At 36.6% G+C, this 18138-nt stretch overlaps 1 protein-coding gene across 1 annotated transcript in view; it reads right to left on the bottom strand.

Annotated features, from left to right (window-relative positions):
* Positions 1-218: 218 nt before the first annotated feature.
* LOC109100034 (receptor expression-enhancing protein 3) overlaps positions 219-18138 on the bottom strand; it is a 33811-nt gene continuing 15891 nt past the window's right edge. The window contains exons 3-8 of the mRNA XM_042735085.1: positions 9101-9178; positions 8690-8809; positions 8333-8446; positions 4995-5130; positions 2207-2343; positions 219-1015 (exon numbers count right to left, since the gene is read on the bottom strand). Coding sequence (XP_042591019.1) covers positions 935-1015; positions 2207-2343; positions 4995-5130; positions 8333-8446; positions 8690-8809; positions 9101-9178 — 666 coding nt within the window. The 3' untranslated portion in view covers positions 219-934. The remainder of the gene's footprint in view (positions 1016-2206; positions 2344-4994; positions 5131-8332; positions 8447-8689; positions 8810-9100; positions 9179-18138) is intronic.

Genomic DNA, 18138 nt, shown 5'->3' with positions numbered 1-18138 from the left:
TATCTACCCATATATCAAATATATATTGCTCTTAAAATTTCAATAAGGTCACGATTGTGATAAATTATACTTATTGTAATTATAGATGAAATCACTCAAACTGATTTAAAGTACTGCACACTGCTGACAAAGCTTTGAATTTATATCAACTGCTTATCCCCAGTATAAATAATATTTGGTTTTAAATATTTGGATGAAGTATAAACAATAACAAATAATTGCATTACAACATTTTGGCTTTATTCATATTATTGCATTCATTTGGAATGACACATCCGGCCACACGACACACAGCAGAGATGTTACATTGGTGTGGACTTTCTCCCAGATAAAGAACATTCTGCATGAAGACCAGAAGTGAAGGTTTAAATCGAGGATTTAAAGAATGTGCAAAAGGGGTTTTCTTTAAACCCACATACCATCAATAATAAAGAAAACAACAGCTGATTTTTTGAACATTTGAAAATTGTATTAACATTAACGAACACTGCTTTTTGTTCTCTTTGGTATTTTCTCTATTACTGATAAGAGACACTTTTGGTCTGATGCTGACAAATCACTTTTGAGAATCAGAATTCTTACCTAAACTACAATTGTAAAAACTACTTAAAAATTTGTCTAAAAGGCAGCAAAAGTATGAAAACAGAAATCTAAAACCCACAACCAAAAAGGACACATTTCTAAATACAAATACTAGAGACAGAGACCAATAAAGCCATGCGTTACAAATACACCGATCAGTCAAACCCCATACACTTTATATACTACTCTAACTCACGACACTCACTGTATGTACACACTTGCTGGTAGAAGTAATAAATAGATCTGCTGGTATATCAGTGAAAAAGTCCACAGCCCTTATGGAAAGAGAAGAATATGAACACACTGGTTGTCTGATAAAGTGGACACATCTTCCCACACATCAGTAGTCAGCTCAGTTATCCATGCTGGAGAAAGTCATGGCATTGATTGCTGGTCTTTTCCTCCCTTTGATTTTCAGAGATCCATAACGTGCCTGTGACCAATGAATGACAAGCATTAGTTATCAGAATTAAACTCATGCACAGTGCAAATCAAGAGGGTAGCCAGAAACGATAATAAACTCAAGATAACATGATTTGAATGAGAACTTCAACAACTAAATTATAAAAATGGCACAGCAAACCTCCATCAGTGATGTTACTTTTACAGCAGTGAAACAATGCTTTTGAATAAAGCTTGTTCCTAGAATGCATAACTTAAATTTTACTTTGATATTCTTACTTGTAAATGTAACAAATTCTTGATGTCAATATTGTGAATATATGTGAGTTGTTAATAAGATTTAAAGGTGTAATGATTGACAAAAAAAAAAAAAAATCAATTTGATTAAATAGTCAAGGATGTTTGTTAAAGGAATAGTTCATGAAAAATGAAAACTTAAACTTTACCAACACTCAGACCATCCTAGATGTAAATAAGTTTTTTTTATCAGAACAGATTTAAAAAGCATTACATCACTTGCTCACCAACTGATCCTATGCAGTGAATGGGGTGCCATCAGATTCCAAACAGTAAATAAAACAGCTAACAAAAAAAACCACTAGGCATTTTAACTTTAAACATTTTTATAACAAACATGCAGCTTTTTGCTTCACAAGACATTAATTTATGGACTGGAGTGGTGTGGATTAGTTGTGGATTATTGTGATGTTTTTATCAGCTGTTTGAACTCTCATTCTGACGGCACCCATTCACTGCAGAGGATCAAGTGATGAAATGCTACATTTCTCCAAATCTGTTCCAATGAACAAACAAACTTATCTACATAATGGATAACCTGAGAGAGAGAATATTTTCAGCAATTTTTGGGGGTAAACTATTTTGTTAAATGGAGGTTTACATGTAGCACTGAAATGCTACATGTAGTACAGTATTTTTAGAACAACAGTAACTGTAATGCAATTATAAAGACATAATTCTCCTTTACATTTATAGAAAAATGACCATATTGAACTGCTGTTTAAAGGAGGAAATATGTTTTTATTCTATTCATATTTTCTATTTATAAAACAATGATTAAAACATGTTTTCTTAAAATATAGCAAATTAAAAATTACTTTAAACAACCTATGCTAAAAAGGCTATTTGCAGGCATAATGTAATGTTTATTTAACTACTTTAAGAACAAAATAGAGATGTGCTTATAAGGATTTGTTGGACTTACATCTCTGCGCAGTTTTGAGCGCGTCACCTTGACGCTCTGAGATCGTCTGAGCCCATGATGAGACACAGCTTCATCTTCAGAGTATACAATCTTGCCTTCGTCATCACTCCTGTCATCATCATCACCATGACAATACTCTACAAAAGAAACAAGTTGAGAGTTAAGAAAACAAGATGTTGATCAGACAGAACAGCAGGCACGATCGAGATCAGTGCTCCTCAAACAGCTTTCGTCTTAAGGCCAAGATTTTACATTGGTGACCCAGTAACACAGAACTAAAATTGTGTACTGTAAAAAAAATATGTCCTAAATTGAACACCGAGCAGAAAACATTTACACATTTTTTTATTAATATTAAAATACATACATTTCAAAGTATAGGCCCAATAGTATGAAAAATCATTAAGATGAGATTATGCTAGATAGGAAACTTTTGTAAGCATGCAAATGTTTTTTGATGAACAGGTGACACATGAATTTGTGCCAAAATACAGCAGAATTTAACGGTCAAGATATGGCGATTAACAAGATAAGCCTATTTATTTATCTATCTAACTGTGCATGATTATTTGTTTATTATTCTGCATTTAGCATTGTTTTTCCCATCCATGGCCCTATCAGAACAGACTCATTTTTGGGTTGCAACTGACCAGTTGAGAATCACTGATCCAGTTCATTGTAAATGGTGGGAATGTGATTTCAGTCGTGGAGAAAGCACAAGTAGGAGAAGAGAGCAAGAGAGAGAGAGCAGCTGCCGGGTTCAGGCCGCTCCTGGCACCATCACCTCTGGGCTCCCCGGGTAGCGCTGGGAGCTAGGCAGAGCCAGCCTGTGCCAGGACGCCTAACGGCAATCCAGCCAGATTCACTGCACACGCCATCACCCAAAATACAGGCTATAACAAGAATGCATGCTGTATCAAACTGCACTGCACAGAACTGTAGGTGTATGCAGGTCTCCATTCCACCATAAGGGGGCAGAAGAGAAACAGAAACTGATGATCCTGAAAAGCTTTCTTTTGTTTGTTTCCACACCCTCCACTGTTTTCAATTACTGAAATATAACAACTTACTTGGGATTTAAAAAAGTATGCGATTCATTTTCCAGAACGATTTTAGTTCTGTTAAGAGCTTGAGCAGCTAAGCAGAAAGAGCTTTGAAAGAGAACAAGTATAAAGATGCAGAAGACATGTCTTGTTATTTTCTGCAGCTCTGAAGGACAGTCCAACACATAACCAGGAGAGATATAACTCTGTCTCTCTATCACACACAGTAAAGCACATATATATATATATATATATATATATATATATATATATATATTATACACACACACACATGGTATATTGCCTATAATAGAGAAAAAATATTTCAAAACTAAAGTACATATGCATTTATATAAATCAATATAACTAAATATAATAGACATGATTAACTACATATATTTTCCAAAAAAAAAAAAAAGCACACAACTTCAGTCAGCACATTTGAGTAACGATGCAAACAAATCTCTTATTAAAAGTTTTAATTGATTCATTAAATTGGACAATTGAAACTTTAAAAATAAAAAAAATCTAATGACGTGCTCTTTAATGGGCACATAAAATATCACTGCGAAATTCACAATTGCCAATGAAAACATTGTGCAAATATGCATTCACACGAGTTCTGTTCTCTAATATCAGAAGACCCCAATACTTGTGTGAATATTATTGACAGGAGAGCCTAAAAATATATACAGGCATGTTTTATTATCATGCCTGTCACTTAAAGCTAACCTCTTTTAGAAAAAGCAAAACCCAACAATAAAGCATGAGCGAATAAATAACACACTAGAGCCTCTTATCGGCTATCTGCCATTTTTAAATTCAAACTGCAATTAACAGCTCGTTTGATCAGTTGGGATCTTTCACCTTGGCTTTGAGTTTCTGAGAGGAAATGGCGTTTTGGAAGAGCTGGCTTTCTGATGGCTTCATTGCAGATGAGATGAAAATGACCTGGATGCCAGCGGAATTTCAAACGCGGCGGACGCATTAGCATACTGAGATAGAAGCACATTAGGTATTCCGCTCAGAGCCTCCCTGAGCTGTTTTTTCCTCTTCTTCATCTTCTCACAAAGCAGCACTAGGAACGTGCCGCTATTACTTATTACCCTCCAGTGCCTGAGACAAATACCGAATCCATTCCATTTGCTCCAAACCCGGTTAACACGGCAGTGATTTCCAGAAGCGTGTGAGATTTAGTTGAGATATCATTATGATGGCTCGATGGCTTTACTTGCTCTACTAAACATCTTTACAGACAATGTCCCCGCAAGCTGTGTCACACAAAGGCTGTGTCTGAAACCTTAAAAATGCTGCCTTCGCAGGCGACATCAAAGCACATCTGAATTCAATGTTTGCGTAACATCCTGTCTACTACGATGGTTTCATCGGGTTTATGAAGACAGCGTTTGCTTATAATACGCCACAACCCTGTGTGGCAGATGGTGGACAGAATAAACATGGCGTCTGCTGAAGCAGTCCGAAGACGGCTATTTCATAATTGTCTATTGTTTTCATCTTGAAAAATATGCACTCTTGTTGATTAAATATTTGCGAGATCACCTCTAAAGCTCATTTGTTCGGCATCATTAGACATGACGTTATAATGCACTGGAAGCTCTTTTGAGCTTCTGCCTGTTAGCCAGAGTAAGGCATCTGCCTTCTGTTGTGGACACAGCTGAGAAACACCAGTGTGAAAGGAAACAAAGGAAGGAGTGTTAATAATTAATCTGCGAGGTAAGAATTACCAGCTCCGTCTGGCTGGTCCATGATGGCTCTTCTGGCTGGGTTGGACCTGTATGATGAATACGTGTCATCTTGAGGGATCTGGGTAAGGTCGTGCATGCTGAAGCTCCTGAGCTTCTCTGTGATGGCACCTTGACCCTGTAGAGACAAAACAGCCCCCAGTTAGGATAAACACATCAGTGCTGACAACACACAGGACAGCTTTAACTGAGGATAACAAGATGCATGTATGAATGAATGAATGAATGAATGCTGATAAGATTTGGGCTCTGTTCCAAGTGACCAGTTACCTAGTGAGCTGCCCCATTGTCAACTGAACAAATAGAATCGTAGGTTTGGCATTTGCATGTCAGCAGTGAAATCAAATAGAAGTTTTTATTATTATTTTATTTTATGATTATTATTATTTTTAAATATCACATGACAAAAAAGTATATTAAGTCCCAAATTTCTTGTTTTATCTGACATCTTTTATGGGTTGTTTTCTCACTGTGTTCATCACAGTACTTTCAGCTTAGAATTTGACTGAAAGGTATCTTAAGATGCATTCGCATGTACTGTCGTTTGGCGAAATTTCATGGTCAAAATAGAGTCATTTAAATCGGAATCCGAGCAAATGGGAATTTTAGGGCGTTGAACAACAGAAAGCTGTTTGAAATTGATTTCTGTGGGAGAAAACTAATGCATAATACATGCCTAAAACTACATTATTAATACAGACAATGGTTAGTTGGTTGGTTTTTTATTATTTTTTATTTAACACCATGCCATAACTATTTAAATGGAGAGTAACAAGCTGAATTAGTTTAAAGAACAATTACAATATAAAAACCTATATAAGGTTTTAAAAGTTTGCATTAAATAATTCTAAAATTCAGGGTTGATTGTGGGAGACAACTTACACTAGCACAAATGAATAAAATATGTTCAAAAGAAAGCAGGAACAGCATATTGGTAGATCTTAATTTGATATTAAAGGGATAGTTCACCCAAAAAAAAAAAATTCTGTCATTAATTACTCACCCCTCATGACATTCCAAATCTTCGAAACACAAATTAAAATATTTTTGATGAAATCCGAGAGCTTTCTGACCCTGCATAGGTAGCAACACAACTGAAATGTTTATGGATATGATAAAATAGTCCATGTGACACCAACCTTAATTTTATGAATCTATGAGAATACAACAAAACAAAAACAATGACTGAATTTCCTCTCTTCTGTGTCAGAATTTGACACGCGTCACACAATAGTACCACAATGCATGCGTGAAATTCCTCTCTTTGCAAACAAGCCGCAGCGCATCCAGGTTTTACGTCAGATTGCCAGCTCCTACATCAGCTTTATAAAACTACGACTGAACCACTGATGTCACATGGACTATTTTATCAATGTCCTTAATACATTTCTGGGCCTTGAACATCATAGTTCCATTGATGTTTATGCTGAGTCAGAAAACTCAGATTTCATCAAAAATATCTTAATCTGGGTTTTGAAGATGAACGAAGGTCTTATGGGTTTGGAACGACATGAGGATGAGTAATTTATGTCAGAATTTTCATATTTGGGTGAAATAACCCTTTAAGAACTTGGCTGTGATTCTGGAATGTCCTATTCAACATTGTGTATATGTGATCTGTTCCCAGCAGTTATTGAAAATAAAGATGCTATAAAATAAAGAGTTAATTTCATACTCAAATGCTGATTTATTTTGCCAATTGTTGATGACATAAGATACTATGTAAGATTTAAGATCTGAGGGTGTTAAGGTTTTTTTTTAATTTTTTTTTTAGCACCTGCCTCCACTTGTGCTAATTTGACCACACGTTTAGAAGGCACTATACTAGAATTATGCCTTGAAATGTTGCTTACATATGCAGCACACTTGGGTTTTGGAAGAGAGCTTAACTGAACAAAGGACATGAGATTAAAAAAAAAAACATTCTTTGGATAGGGACATTTTAGGCCTCATAACATGAATGTTTTAAACTGATGTAATAATACTATTAGTGCTTAACACCATATTTGAGTTTGCAAAAATGTAGAAAAACAATGAAAAAAAAGCTGTTAAAATGATACTGCTTTTCCACATGCTGTAGACACTATAGCATTACCTGCACTGGAGAGAGCAGGGCTGCAGTATTCCTATAGAGCAGTCTATATCAGTACAAGGTAACAAGAAAAAGATGATTGCCAAAGAGAAGATTTCATAAAGAAAACAGAAGCAACATGCCAGAAAGAGGGTAAAAGCAAAAAAGAAGAAAATATGGCAGCGTTTAAGAATAAGCCTTTTACAAGCTCACTGGCTCCACTTTAGAGATGTCTTTCAATAACGGCATCTTTTCAGAGAGCGCCTAGGCAGGACAGTGGCCAAATGGAAACTGTTGAGCAGCCCCGTGTTCTGCTTCTGATTAGGATATCAGCATGATTACATTTACTACTGCACTTATACTAATGGATTTGGGTTGTTTTCACAAAGGAACAGTGACCTTTGCTTGCAAATGAAAGTCATTAGTGTGTCATTTATGGCTGGTATTGCAGGTTTGTGCCGGTGCACTTGTGCTCTTTGTTGCACAGGGAATAGGGACAGAAAAAAAAAGGGTTAAGGTGAAGTGTCATTTGCAACCCGTTTACTTTCATAATCTGATGTACACTACCTTTCAAAGGTTTGGAGTTGGATTTTTTTATTTATTTTTTTGTCTCGTGTAAAACAGTAATATTGTGAAATATTATTACAATTTAAAACAACAAATGTTTTCTATTTTAATATATTTAAAAATGTAAATTATTCCTGTGGTGCAAAGCTGAATTTTCAGCAGCCATTATTCCAGTCTTCAGTATCCAATGATCCATCCGAAATAATTCAAATATGCTGATTTGATAACAATAAATGTTTCCTGAGCAGCGACGATGTTAAAAACACTTGTGCTGCTTAATATTATTGTGGAAACTGCACAATATATTATAAGATTTTTTTGATGAGTTCAAAAGAACAATTTATTTGAAATATAAATGTTTGTAACATAAATGTCACTTAGGATCAATTTAATGCTGAATAAATGTAATAATTTCAACAACAACAAAAGTATCTTAATTCAAAATTTCAAAGAGTAGTGTATTCCTGAGTGAAACAGAACATTTAAAGAAAAAGATTAAGAAAGCAAAAAGAGTCTGTTTTGATTTCATGTAGACTTTCAAAGGACTCAAGCTAGCTTCATTACTAAAATTGGAAACACCCACACAGTATAAACCTATATATGAGAGGCAGAACTACAAATAAACTGTTCAAAACAGCTCTCTCTCATTATGTGTGTCTATATTCAACACACACACACTTGCCTTGACAGCAGCAGACACAGCAGCAGTTGCAGCAATGGTCAGACCCTGCTTGCCGAAGTTCACCATGGTCTCATAGCTTCGTTCTTTCGCCTGGACTATGTAGTCATCAATTTCTCAAGAACATTAGGACAAGATTGAGCACTTTCTGGTCACAAAGTACATAGCCAAACAATAAAATATGCAAATATGGTATTATAAATGAGTAAACTAAATCTGTAGTTCTCAACTGGTGGTCTGTTCTTATAGGGTCGCAGAACAGCAGGGAAAAAAAAAATCTTTCATTTTGCATTATGGGGAAAAATAGTAGAGTATTTGCTCAAATGCTTTGCAAAACCAGTGAATGAAGCATAGATTCACCCTTTCTTTGGAGGACAGCAGAGGATGAAGGGCTTTTCTGTAGATGACACTAGCTCCTCTCGTGTAGGGAGACAGAAGCCAGATCACAAACGCAACCTTGATCTCGTAATAGAGGGGAAATTCAGATCAGAGGGGAGAAAGAGAGATATGAGGACCCACGTTACATCTGATTAATCAGATAACATAATTACACTCATTAAAGCTGTATTCCAACAAATTAATTTGTGCTACTCTAAATTAAAATGGCAACTTCGTTTCATTAAACCCTGATTGCTTCCCTGCATTCCTTGGTCTAGGGGAAACAAAAACAAGATCTTAAATGAAACGGCTTGCCTCTTTAGCCTGACATGAATCACTTGTAATCAGGAAAATGCGTCGCTGGTGTGAAGGAAGACTCAATCGTCAGACTCACCAGGCTATGGTTAGATCTGTGACCGTCTCCACTACTGTAAACAGGGCAAAAACAATCCAGTACATCATCCATCGCACCTGAAAAAGGAAGAAAACAAACATGATTTTCTCTAAAGAATGCATATAACACACATTCATGTACTAAATTAGAAATAAACACACAGCAGAAAAAAAAAAAAAAAAACTGTCAAGTGCACTAATATAGAAAATGTGACCGATACAGTTATCAAGCAGTAAAACAACCCTGGTCAATATTTCAAAATAAAACCTGACATCATCATTGTGCTGTACATTATCCCATCATTTAACCAATTAACAATAAAAGCGTTCCCAGTGCTTCTTGGGATTGTAGTTCACAGTTTTGTACCTTTTTGTTTGATTTATAAATATACATTACATTTTAAATTAATCTTTAAATCAAAGATGTAATTTTGTGATTCACTTTGTAGCTGGTTGGTTTGATTCATGGCTTATAACTCTTTAGCAAAAACCTAAAATCCTTATGGGCACTTCCACATACTTCCAGTACCAAGGCCAATGAAAAAGTGGGCAGTATTGCACTATGATGGACAGACTGATGATCAACTGTTTAGTTGAGGTGACAGAATAAGCTGTCTCTGCCTCTAACACCTGGTACTATGCTAAAGAATATTAAAATAAAACTCATGCATTTTTTTTTCCATTCAGTAGAGACAACACCTAATCTTTCTGCACAGAGTGGCTCACTAACACAAATCCAAGCGCACCTTTCTTCCTAGGAGGACACGGAGAAACAGTCAAATGCAACAAAAAAAATCATTATGGCCGTGACATTAATTTCCATCCCAGTTCTCTGTGTGTGTCTCTCTGCAGCAGGACCTGTTTGGTATGCTCTACCTCTCCTCTGCTCTCAACCACAGCGAGCTTTCAGCCAGCTTCTTAGCATTTCAATTTCAAACGCCCGTGCAGACAGTCATGTGATCCCCAGCCTTGAGCCGCAGCTCTCAGAGGTATTAGGTGATATTTTCAGCCTCACTGAACAAAGTCAAATGAATCCATGCAGAGGCAGCATTACCAGCCTGACAGGAGGTGTCAGATTTAATTGGTGTCCTCCCAATGAACCTTCAGTGGTCTGAGAGAGATCAATGTGTTGCATCAGCCGCAGGAAAGCTGCCGCTCCGTGACAAACTGTCAATCGAAATCCACCAGTGGTGGAGCGCTTTGGTTGCAGACTGCATCGATGCAAGAAATCTAATCAGATGTAGAAGCCTTTCTCCCATAATCCTCCAGACAATCCTATTTATTACAAGTCTGCAATTACCTGGCTTCATTTAGAGAAGTATGTGAGATGTAAGCAGAATTTCCACTGCTTTGTTCCATCTCGAAGAACCAGGTTGAAGGCGATTCAAGAATGGGCCAGCGTCCAAGACAAGCATGCCTTTCCTGTTCTGTGCTGCAGTTGTGTAGCCTGGATTTCCAATGAAAAAAAAAACCCTTTGAAGTATCCTGATTGTGAATGGACGTATTCCTTTCCGCGTGTGTACCGTGGAGAGGTTTCTTTGTTCAACATTTAAACTCAGCAGAGAGACATATGAGCTGACCCGCTCTGTTTATCTAACAAACAGGAGTTGTAGGCATTGTACAGATTCGCTCCGAGTGGAAAAACCACAGTGCGGTTTCTAAGAGCATCTAGTCTATGCTAGTAAACACAGGCCTTGTCAAGCTGCCTTTAAACTTTATTTTAAGTCCAACGTAAACCAGCAGCTCCAGTCCACCGGCCCTATAAAGAGGCCTGCAACACAAAGCATGATTTGTCTAGTTCTATTTTGAAAGCGATTTGAGAGAGGTTTCTCGATTGCCAGTCTGCACTTAAATGCAAATGCAGAAACGGTTATGACATGTTTTTAAAAAGCAGCTTTTGCGGTCGATTGAGCTTTCTTCTTTTTTCCAAGGGTTTGCTAGTAAAATTCTAAGTTTACCGAAACTGACTTTCCACTTGAACATTCAGGAACATTCTACATTCTAGCAAAGCATATAAACATCCGTGATGCCGCTACTGCTGTTTACATAAACGTGTCGACATTGAGTAATGCATCTGTTTACAGATCAAATATATAATGGGCTTGACAATAAGGTTGGCCTAACGGTTGGTTTCAAAGCAATTCAGGCCAGTATATTAAATATAAGCATATTAACATGAGACTTCTTTGACAATCACTTATTAATCTTTAACAAAACTCCAAGCTTCACATTTCTGCCTTGAAACACTCCAGAACAGTGGCCTGGTTTACTTCTACTGAAGGTGAGAAAATGTAACCATGGTTATTGCATTATTTTCTTATTTGAAAAGAGTGAAGAGTGCACCAACATGATTTTCTGAGCAACAATGTAAAATAATCATATTAAAAAATCATAACTAAAAAAAATATATATATATATTATTTGGTCAACAGTTCCCTTACTATATATACAATGAACAAGCATTTCGGATCACTTTGGAAGTGGAAGTTCAAAAGAACAAGCCAACTTTTAATTTACAGTTGAAGAGTGTAAATTGACATTCCCAGAGTTCCCTGTGACACTACACTAGGGTTGATCCGAATACTATTTTTTGAGCTTCGAAGCTTCGATAGTAATCAACACCGAATATTCGAAGCTTTGGAGGGAGGGGCTGAACATATTCTTCTCTCTAATAAAGGCAGGAATCTCTGTGTGGGTGTCTGTCTGTTTTCATTTTTATTATGTTGAGAAGAATCGACTTCAGGCGTGGTGGGTGTGTTGCTGCGGACCCAAGGGAGTGCAGTGTCGCTGTGATGTGTAGATTTTTGAGTTTAATATTTAATAGAATTTTGTTAAGATTTAGTAAACTTTTAATAAGGTTGTGAACACCCTTACGCGGACAGGGCTTCTATGCTCCGAGAATGGACTCTGCACTAGTGATACAAAACACACAGGTCTGTTAAGAGCAATACTTTTAATATAGACAAATTATTATTAGGCTGGGTTATTTTTTGAGAAGGCTCAGACTTTACGGTGTCAGTAGTAAGATTATGATGATGTTTTACCAGGCTGTATTGGAGAATGTGATCAGATACGGAATACATCTTTGGTATGGTAATTTATCAGTACATCTGAAATCTAGGCTTGGACGTCTTATTAAAACGGCCATGAAGATCATGGGCAGAACAGAACCTTTTTATCTCCAGACCCTATACGAAAGATCTATACTGAGAGAGGCAAATAAGATTCTGTATGATACAACACATACCCTGTATTCTGAGTTTGAATTGTTGCCATCGGGGAGAAGATTACGAATGCCTAGCTGTAGACTAAACCGTTTCAAGAACTCATTCATTCCTTCAGCTGTTAAGTTATTAAATAATATCAAGTAGAAATAGTGCTGGGCGGTATACCGGTTCACACCGAAAACCGGTGTATATTTTCGTTACGATGTTAATTTTTAATATACCGCCATATCGATGTATTTAATTACTCAACGTTCGGAACGTTATGCTGCGCCGCGGGACACTGTTTCAGACGGACCCTTTACAATGTTGCACTTCTAAGCAGCGACTGCGAGGCGTGGTGAGGGTAAACACAGTAGTTCTCTGGTGTTATGTTATAACGCCTGTTTCACACATACTCCGTCTGCAGTGCGTATGCGTTGCGTATTTTTTTTACGCACCCACGGATTCCAGCGTTCATACTGCACAAGGTTGCGGTCCGTCAGTGCGTTCAAGGGGTGGTGCGTTTGCAGCAGTGCAGCGATTCGTTTACGTACCGAGTCTATTTTGGCTGTGCTGCAGGCGCTGAATTAAAATGAAAGCGCATTGTTCGCGGGAAAAATTAACATGGATTGACACGGAAATGCAGTCATTTCACAATAAATGTATACTAATTTAAAGCAGTTTCACACGCAACACATGGGTTTTTGGCTAGGTTTAAAACAAGAAAAAGTGCACTTTTAGATAAACAAGGAAAACAATATATATATTCACTTTTATGGAGGCAGAAAAACAAAGTTCATTAAGACCCGTGGGATTGCTTGGGATAAAGATTGAAATGCAAAAGGCACGAGACTGTTTCTGTCTGTGGTGTTTTAATTAGAAATATTTTAACAAGAAAAGTAGGCTAATTATTGTGTTTAAATGTTTTGCTGCTTGCTTGAGAAGCTTATTATACAAACCTAGAAGTAAAATGCATGAATAATGCGTTGTTTATATTTATTGAGTTTAAACTAATGTCTATAACTATAAAAGATTGTTACTATTCTGTGATAAAAGACTCACAATGCTGAAAAAAAAAAAAAAATATATATATATATATATATATATATATATGTATAAAAAAGTACTCATTTATATGTTTTTTTTTTTATTTTTTTTTACATGATATTAAATCAAAACAATGAACAAATGTTGTGTTTGTGAACTAAACAGCCGCGGATCAGTAGCGGACTGCAAACGCGTCCCACTGCAAACGGAGTATGTGTGAAACAGGCGTTACAGGGAAGATGGATGGTGCAGAACTAGTAGAACATGACACAGAAGAACTTGTGCCAAAAAGAGGGGCCTGGTCTGTTGTTTGGAGGGTTTTTGGTTTCCAAAAATCCGACGTCGACCAAACAACCATTTTATGCAAGTGCTGTCGGGCTAAAAGCACGTCTTGGAATATCAACCAGCAGAAAATGCATTGTACACCTGATTATGCATAAGAAAAAAAAAAAAAAAACGTCATAACCCGGGAAACCGGCATAATTTAGAAAAAAAAACAGTGATATACATTTTTGGTCAAACCGCCCAGCACTAAGTAGAAATTATTATTCTAAGTTTGGTATTTGTGTAAGGGTTTTTTTTTTCCTTCTTTTTTTTCTTCTAATTGTGTATTTTTCTTCTTTATTATTATGTTATGTGTTTGTTTTATATTTTTTGTCAATGCAGTGGTTGTATTCATGAGCCTAAAACAAATTTCCCATTGGGACAATAAAGTATACCTACCTACCTACTGTACATTTATTTATTTTTTTATGCTGTATGCAAGTATTTTCCAAGCAAATTAAGTGCATGTTTTATAATGTGTAAAATTAACTGATTTTTTACACCAATAATATACTATAGGCATACTACTTACAGAACTCAGGTGATTTTTCAAACTTGATGTGCTGTTGTGGTAGGCCAGTTTCAAATCGCATTTCTGGCACACTGCCTTTGTCTTGTCCTCACTCAATTTAAAGTGCTACCACACAGCTGAGGTCTTCTGCATTTTTATCTTCTCTTCTAGATGAACTGAATTATGATGTTCTCTCATTGGCGATTCATAAGCAGCTTTTCCACTATTGGGCCAAATAGTTCTCTTTGCTTAACCGTTCCATTTCGTGCTGATCTGGTCCAGTCAGCACAGATACAGTTTCATTTTCCACTGTGGTGCTGATAACGGAGCTCTTTGGAATGCACTACAAATGCGTCAGTCCTTGCCTTGGTAACGCAACAGCGATATGGACGATGATCAGATATTTCTGTTTTTAGAATCCCTTTTTTATCTGATATTTACTTCGTTCAATAACAGAAAAAAAGACAGCACTCTACATGAAACATAAAATAAACAGAAAGTGACGACGGGAATAATATCAATAAGTGCAAATGTTTCCTCCACAGACCAAACTGTCTCAAGACATTTTTATTTTCTTATTTATATTGAACGTAGCTGTTTACTTGGCTGTTTGGAGAAACTGGTAGCCAGGCAACAGAGTGGCGAAGTCAAGCACATGCATTCTAACAGCACGGGTGTCTAACCGTGCCTAGAATTCCAGGCCGAGAACGGTTTGTAACCATGCTGTGCCATACCAGGCTCATGTGTAAATACAACTGTAACCATACCTGACAGTCCTTAGAACCGTTCGGCCCGATAGTAAAAATGGCTATTTTCAAGCACGAATGAAGACTGTTTCGCAGGGGATGCCAGTTGCTCAAAAAAAAAAAAAAAGATTGAAAATCGAACGCCAACACACCGAACGAATATTCGAATAACTGAATATACTAGTCCAGCCCTACACTACACATTTGATTTTTTTTAAAGGTGCTGTATGTAAGTTTTTGACTCTACTAAAGCATGGTTTCCCCATAATATGTTTGCAGATATTTAAGAAACATGCTAAGTTAACATACTTGTTTATCTGAAAAACAATGCTATAGTCAGTTATTTCTCCTTTGAAAATGTGCGTTCCGGGCCGGAATGTCTGTCGTTGTTTTGGTTTGGGAAACCAGTTTACCCAACTGCCAGATGGCGGAAAACACAGCATATTTCATTTCATTCATCTCAAGTGTGCTCGTTCCTGTTTGTGTCGTCAATCTGGCAACCTACGTGTGCATCAAGTCTGAGGAGGAGGGGCCGGGTAAAAAAAAAACCCCTCTCAAATAATTTGAATTTGGACTGCAATACCTTGTTCAATCATATTTCATATTTGTTACCATAATGCTGTGTTGGTGTGTATGAACCCCTTATGTTTTTATGGTGGTTTTCATAATATTATAAAGATATAAAACAGATTTTAGTACTTTGGTATATTTACATTATATAAGTTAGTATGTTTTTATATTAAAAAAAATTAAATTATGTTGCTACTAATTTTTACAGTAAGGTTCTGGCAAACACAGCTGCCAGTTTTTAACAAAAAAATCATAGATTTGTTTTGTTTTAAACAACTTATCTGTCATACTCAACATGCCCATCGGACATTCCTTTAAGCAAGCTTTTCTTGTAATATCCTCCCTCTGCTCCCAGTGTCTAAATCTGAAATGCTTTGCATATTATTTTGTTGGTTTCCAACAGATGAAGACTTTCATCAGGAACCATTTTCTAAGAAAATGTTAATGCTCAGAAAATCATTATTGTCGATGCTCTATGTATAAAGATTTATTGATATATGCTTACTGACCACAGTTAACGTAAAACAAACAGAGAGTAACTTTGTTGATAAACCATTGTTGGCTGCAGGCTGTAACAGCAATGTTAAGAAGAAAATGTTATTTTTTTCATGCTACATTTTACAAAGTTTAAGATCTTTAAAGGGGTCATATGATGTTGCTAAAAAGAACATTGTGCTCTGATTGGCCAGCTATCCAGTGCTCTGTGATTGGCCGAATGCCTCAAGAATGTGACGGAAATCTTACTCTCCTGGTCATACAGAACACTGGCGAGACAAGACAAAAACAATAAAACTCATTACAAACGAGGCATTTTGCTATCTATTGTGTGGTGATAATTAAGTATTTTTATTTTTAATAGTGTGTTTTTTTGATTTGGTTTTCATCGCACCGCGTAAACATAAAACCATGTCTGCATTTGTGATTGGAAAAACCACAAACAACAAGCCTACACTACACCAGCGGTTCTCAATTCCAGTCCTCGCGCCCCCCAGCTCTGCATATTTTGCACGTCTCTCTTTTTTAACACACCTGACTCAGATAATCAGCTCATTAGAAGTGAACTCTGTGCATGAACTGTGTTCCCATTGACATGGTCCCTACACAGTGTTCATTGCTCCCTTCTCCCTGAGCAGGGGGAATCTGTTGAAGTTTACCTCACTTCGGAACATTTATTCACGGATTTGTGCTGCACAACATCTTCACACACGGAGAAGTGTGACATCATATGCCTCTGTAAATAAATACAATTTAAATTCACGTCTCGCACACTTTAGTGCACTTTGAATGGAACATATACATTCGCTTCGAACTGGAATCATGGCAGAATATCCTGTGATGTCCACTTCGCAGGGCACTTACATTTGAATAGAACAAACATCTGAAGCGATAAGAGAAACATACAAAATGTGCAGAGCAGGGGGGCGCGAGGACTGGAATTGAGAACCACTGCTCTACACCGATCAAAACTCGCGTTTGAATCATCAGTGGCAAATCCTTTACATATGTAAACGTACTTACAGGCTGTGTGTCAGAACAGCTGGCATTGTAGTCTACTCTCCCAGAATCCTTTAAGGATAAAACTCTCGTGTTTAGAAGAGGTAGCCCTGGCATAGCTTCTACAATTTAAGCAGAGGGGAATGCATTTCACAGTAGAAGTAACACAATTCACTGCAATGCAGCACTTATACAAATAATTCTAAGGTTTCTAGGGTACTGAAACAACACTAGGGATATGCCGGTATCAAATTTTCATGTTGCGATTAATTGCTAATGCTTTTATCACTGTATATGGTATTATCACGGTATTGAAATTTCGTTTTAAAAAAGTGGTCATAATACAGTATAACAGATTTAATAACTTTTTTCTTATAACAAAAATAATTGAACATTTAAATACAATAAAGCAATACAGAAAAATATATAAAGTTAAAAAGTTTTACACAGATGTGCAAAACTTTTTTTAAGTGCAAAAGAACTATAAAGACCAATAGGTACCACTTATAACAATAAGACCCCGTTAGTTAACCTTAGTTAATGCATTAACATTCACAATGAGCAATAGCTACATTTGACCTAATGTAAAGTGTGAACTAACAATACAGAATCAAAACACTTTCAAACAATATCTAGGGCATGTTGTAATCCAGATTAAAATGTAAAAAAAAGTTTGAAAATAAATAGCCTATTAAGTCTAAACATTTAAGTATTTGGCGCTGTAATGAACACCATAGCAAATCCACTAATCTGAATGGCTATTTAAATCTATTTAAATACGTTTTAGAAAGCAGCGCAGATGCATTATTTATGGGGTTTCCAGGGTAACAGCTGCATTTTCTGCAGTTTAGTGCCATGTGCTTGTCATGCGTGATTGTTTACATCAGAGCGCACACGCGTCTTTCAAGCAGCATACGGCGGTGTTGTGCATTTTGACCAGTTGATAGGAAAAGTATTCTTAAAATGCATTCCAAATTCTGAATAATTTGAAATATATAATTATTCACGGTATTTAGAAGTGCCCACGATAACAATATCATGCATATTCATTACCGTGATATATCGCATTACCAAATACCGGCACATGTCTAAACAACACCAGTACAACCACTAAGGAAACCTAAAATTAGCCATCTGAAG

The sequence above is a fragment of the Cyprinus carpio genome, chromosome B12 (assembly GCF_018340385.1).
Source record: "Cyprinus carpio isolate SPL01 chromosome B12, ASM1834038v1, whole genome shotgun sequence".
In the NCBI taxonomy this organism is placed as follows: Eukaryota; Metazoa; Chordata; class Actinopteri; order Cypriniformes; family Cyprinidae; genus Cyprinus; species Cyprinus carpio.
The sequence above is the reverse complement of the archived record's forward strand: the minus strand, read 5'-3'. Positions and strand labels throughout refer to the sequence as shown.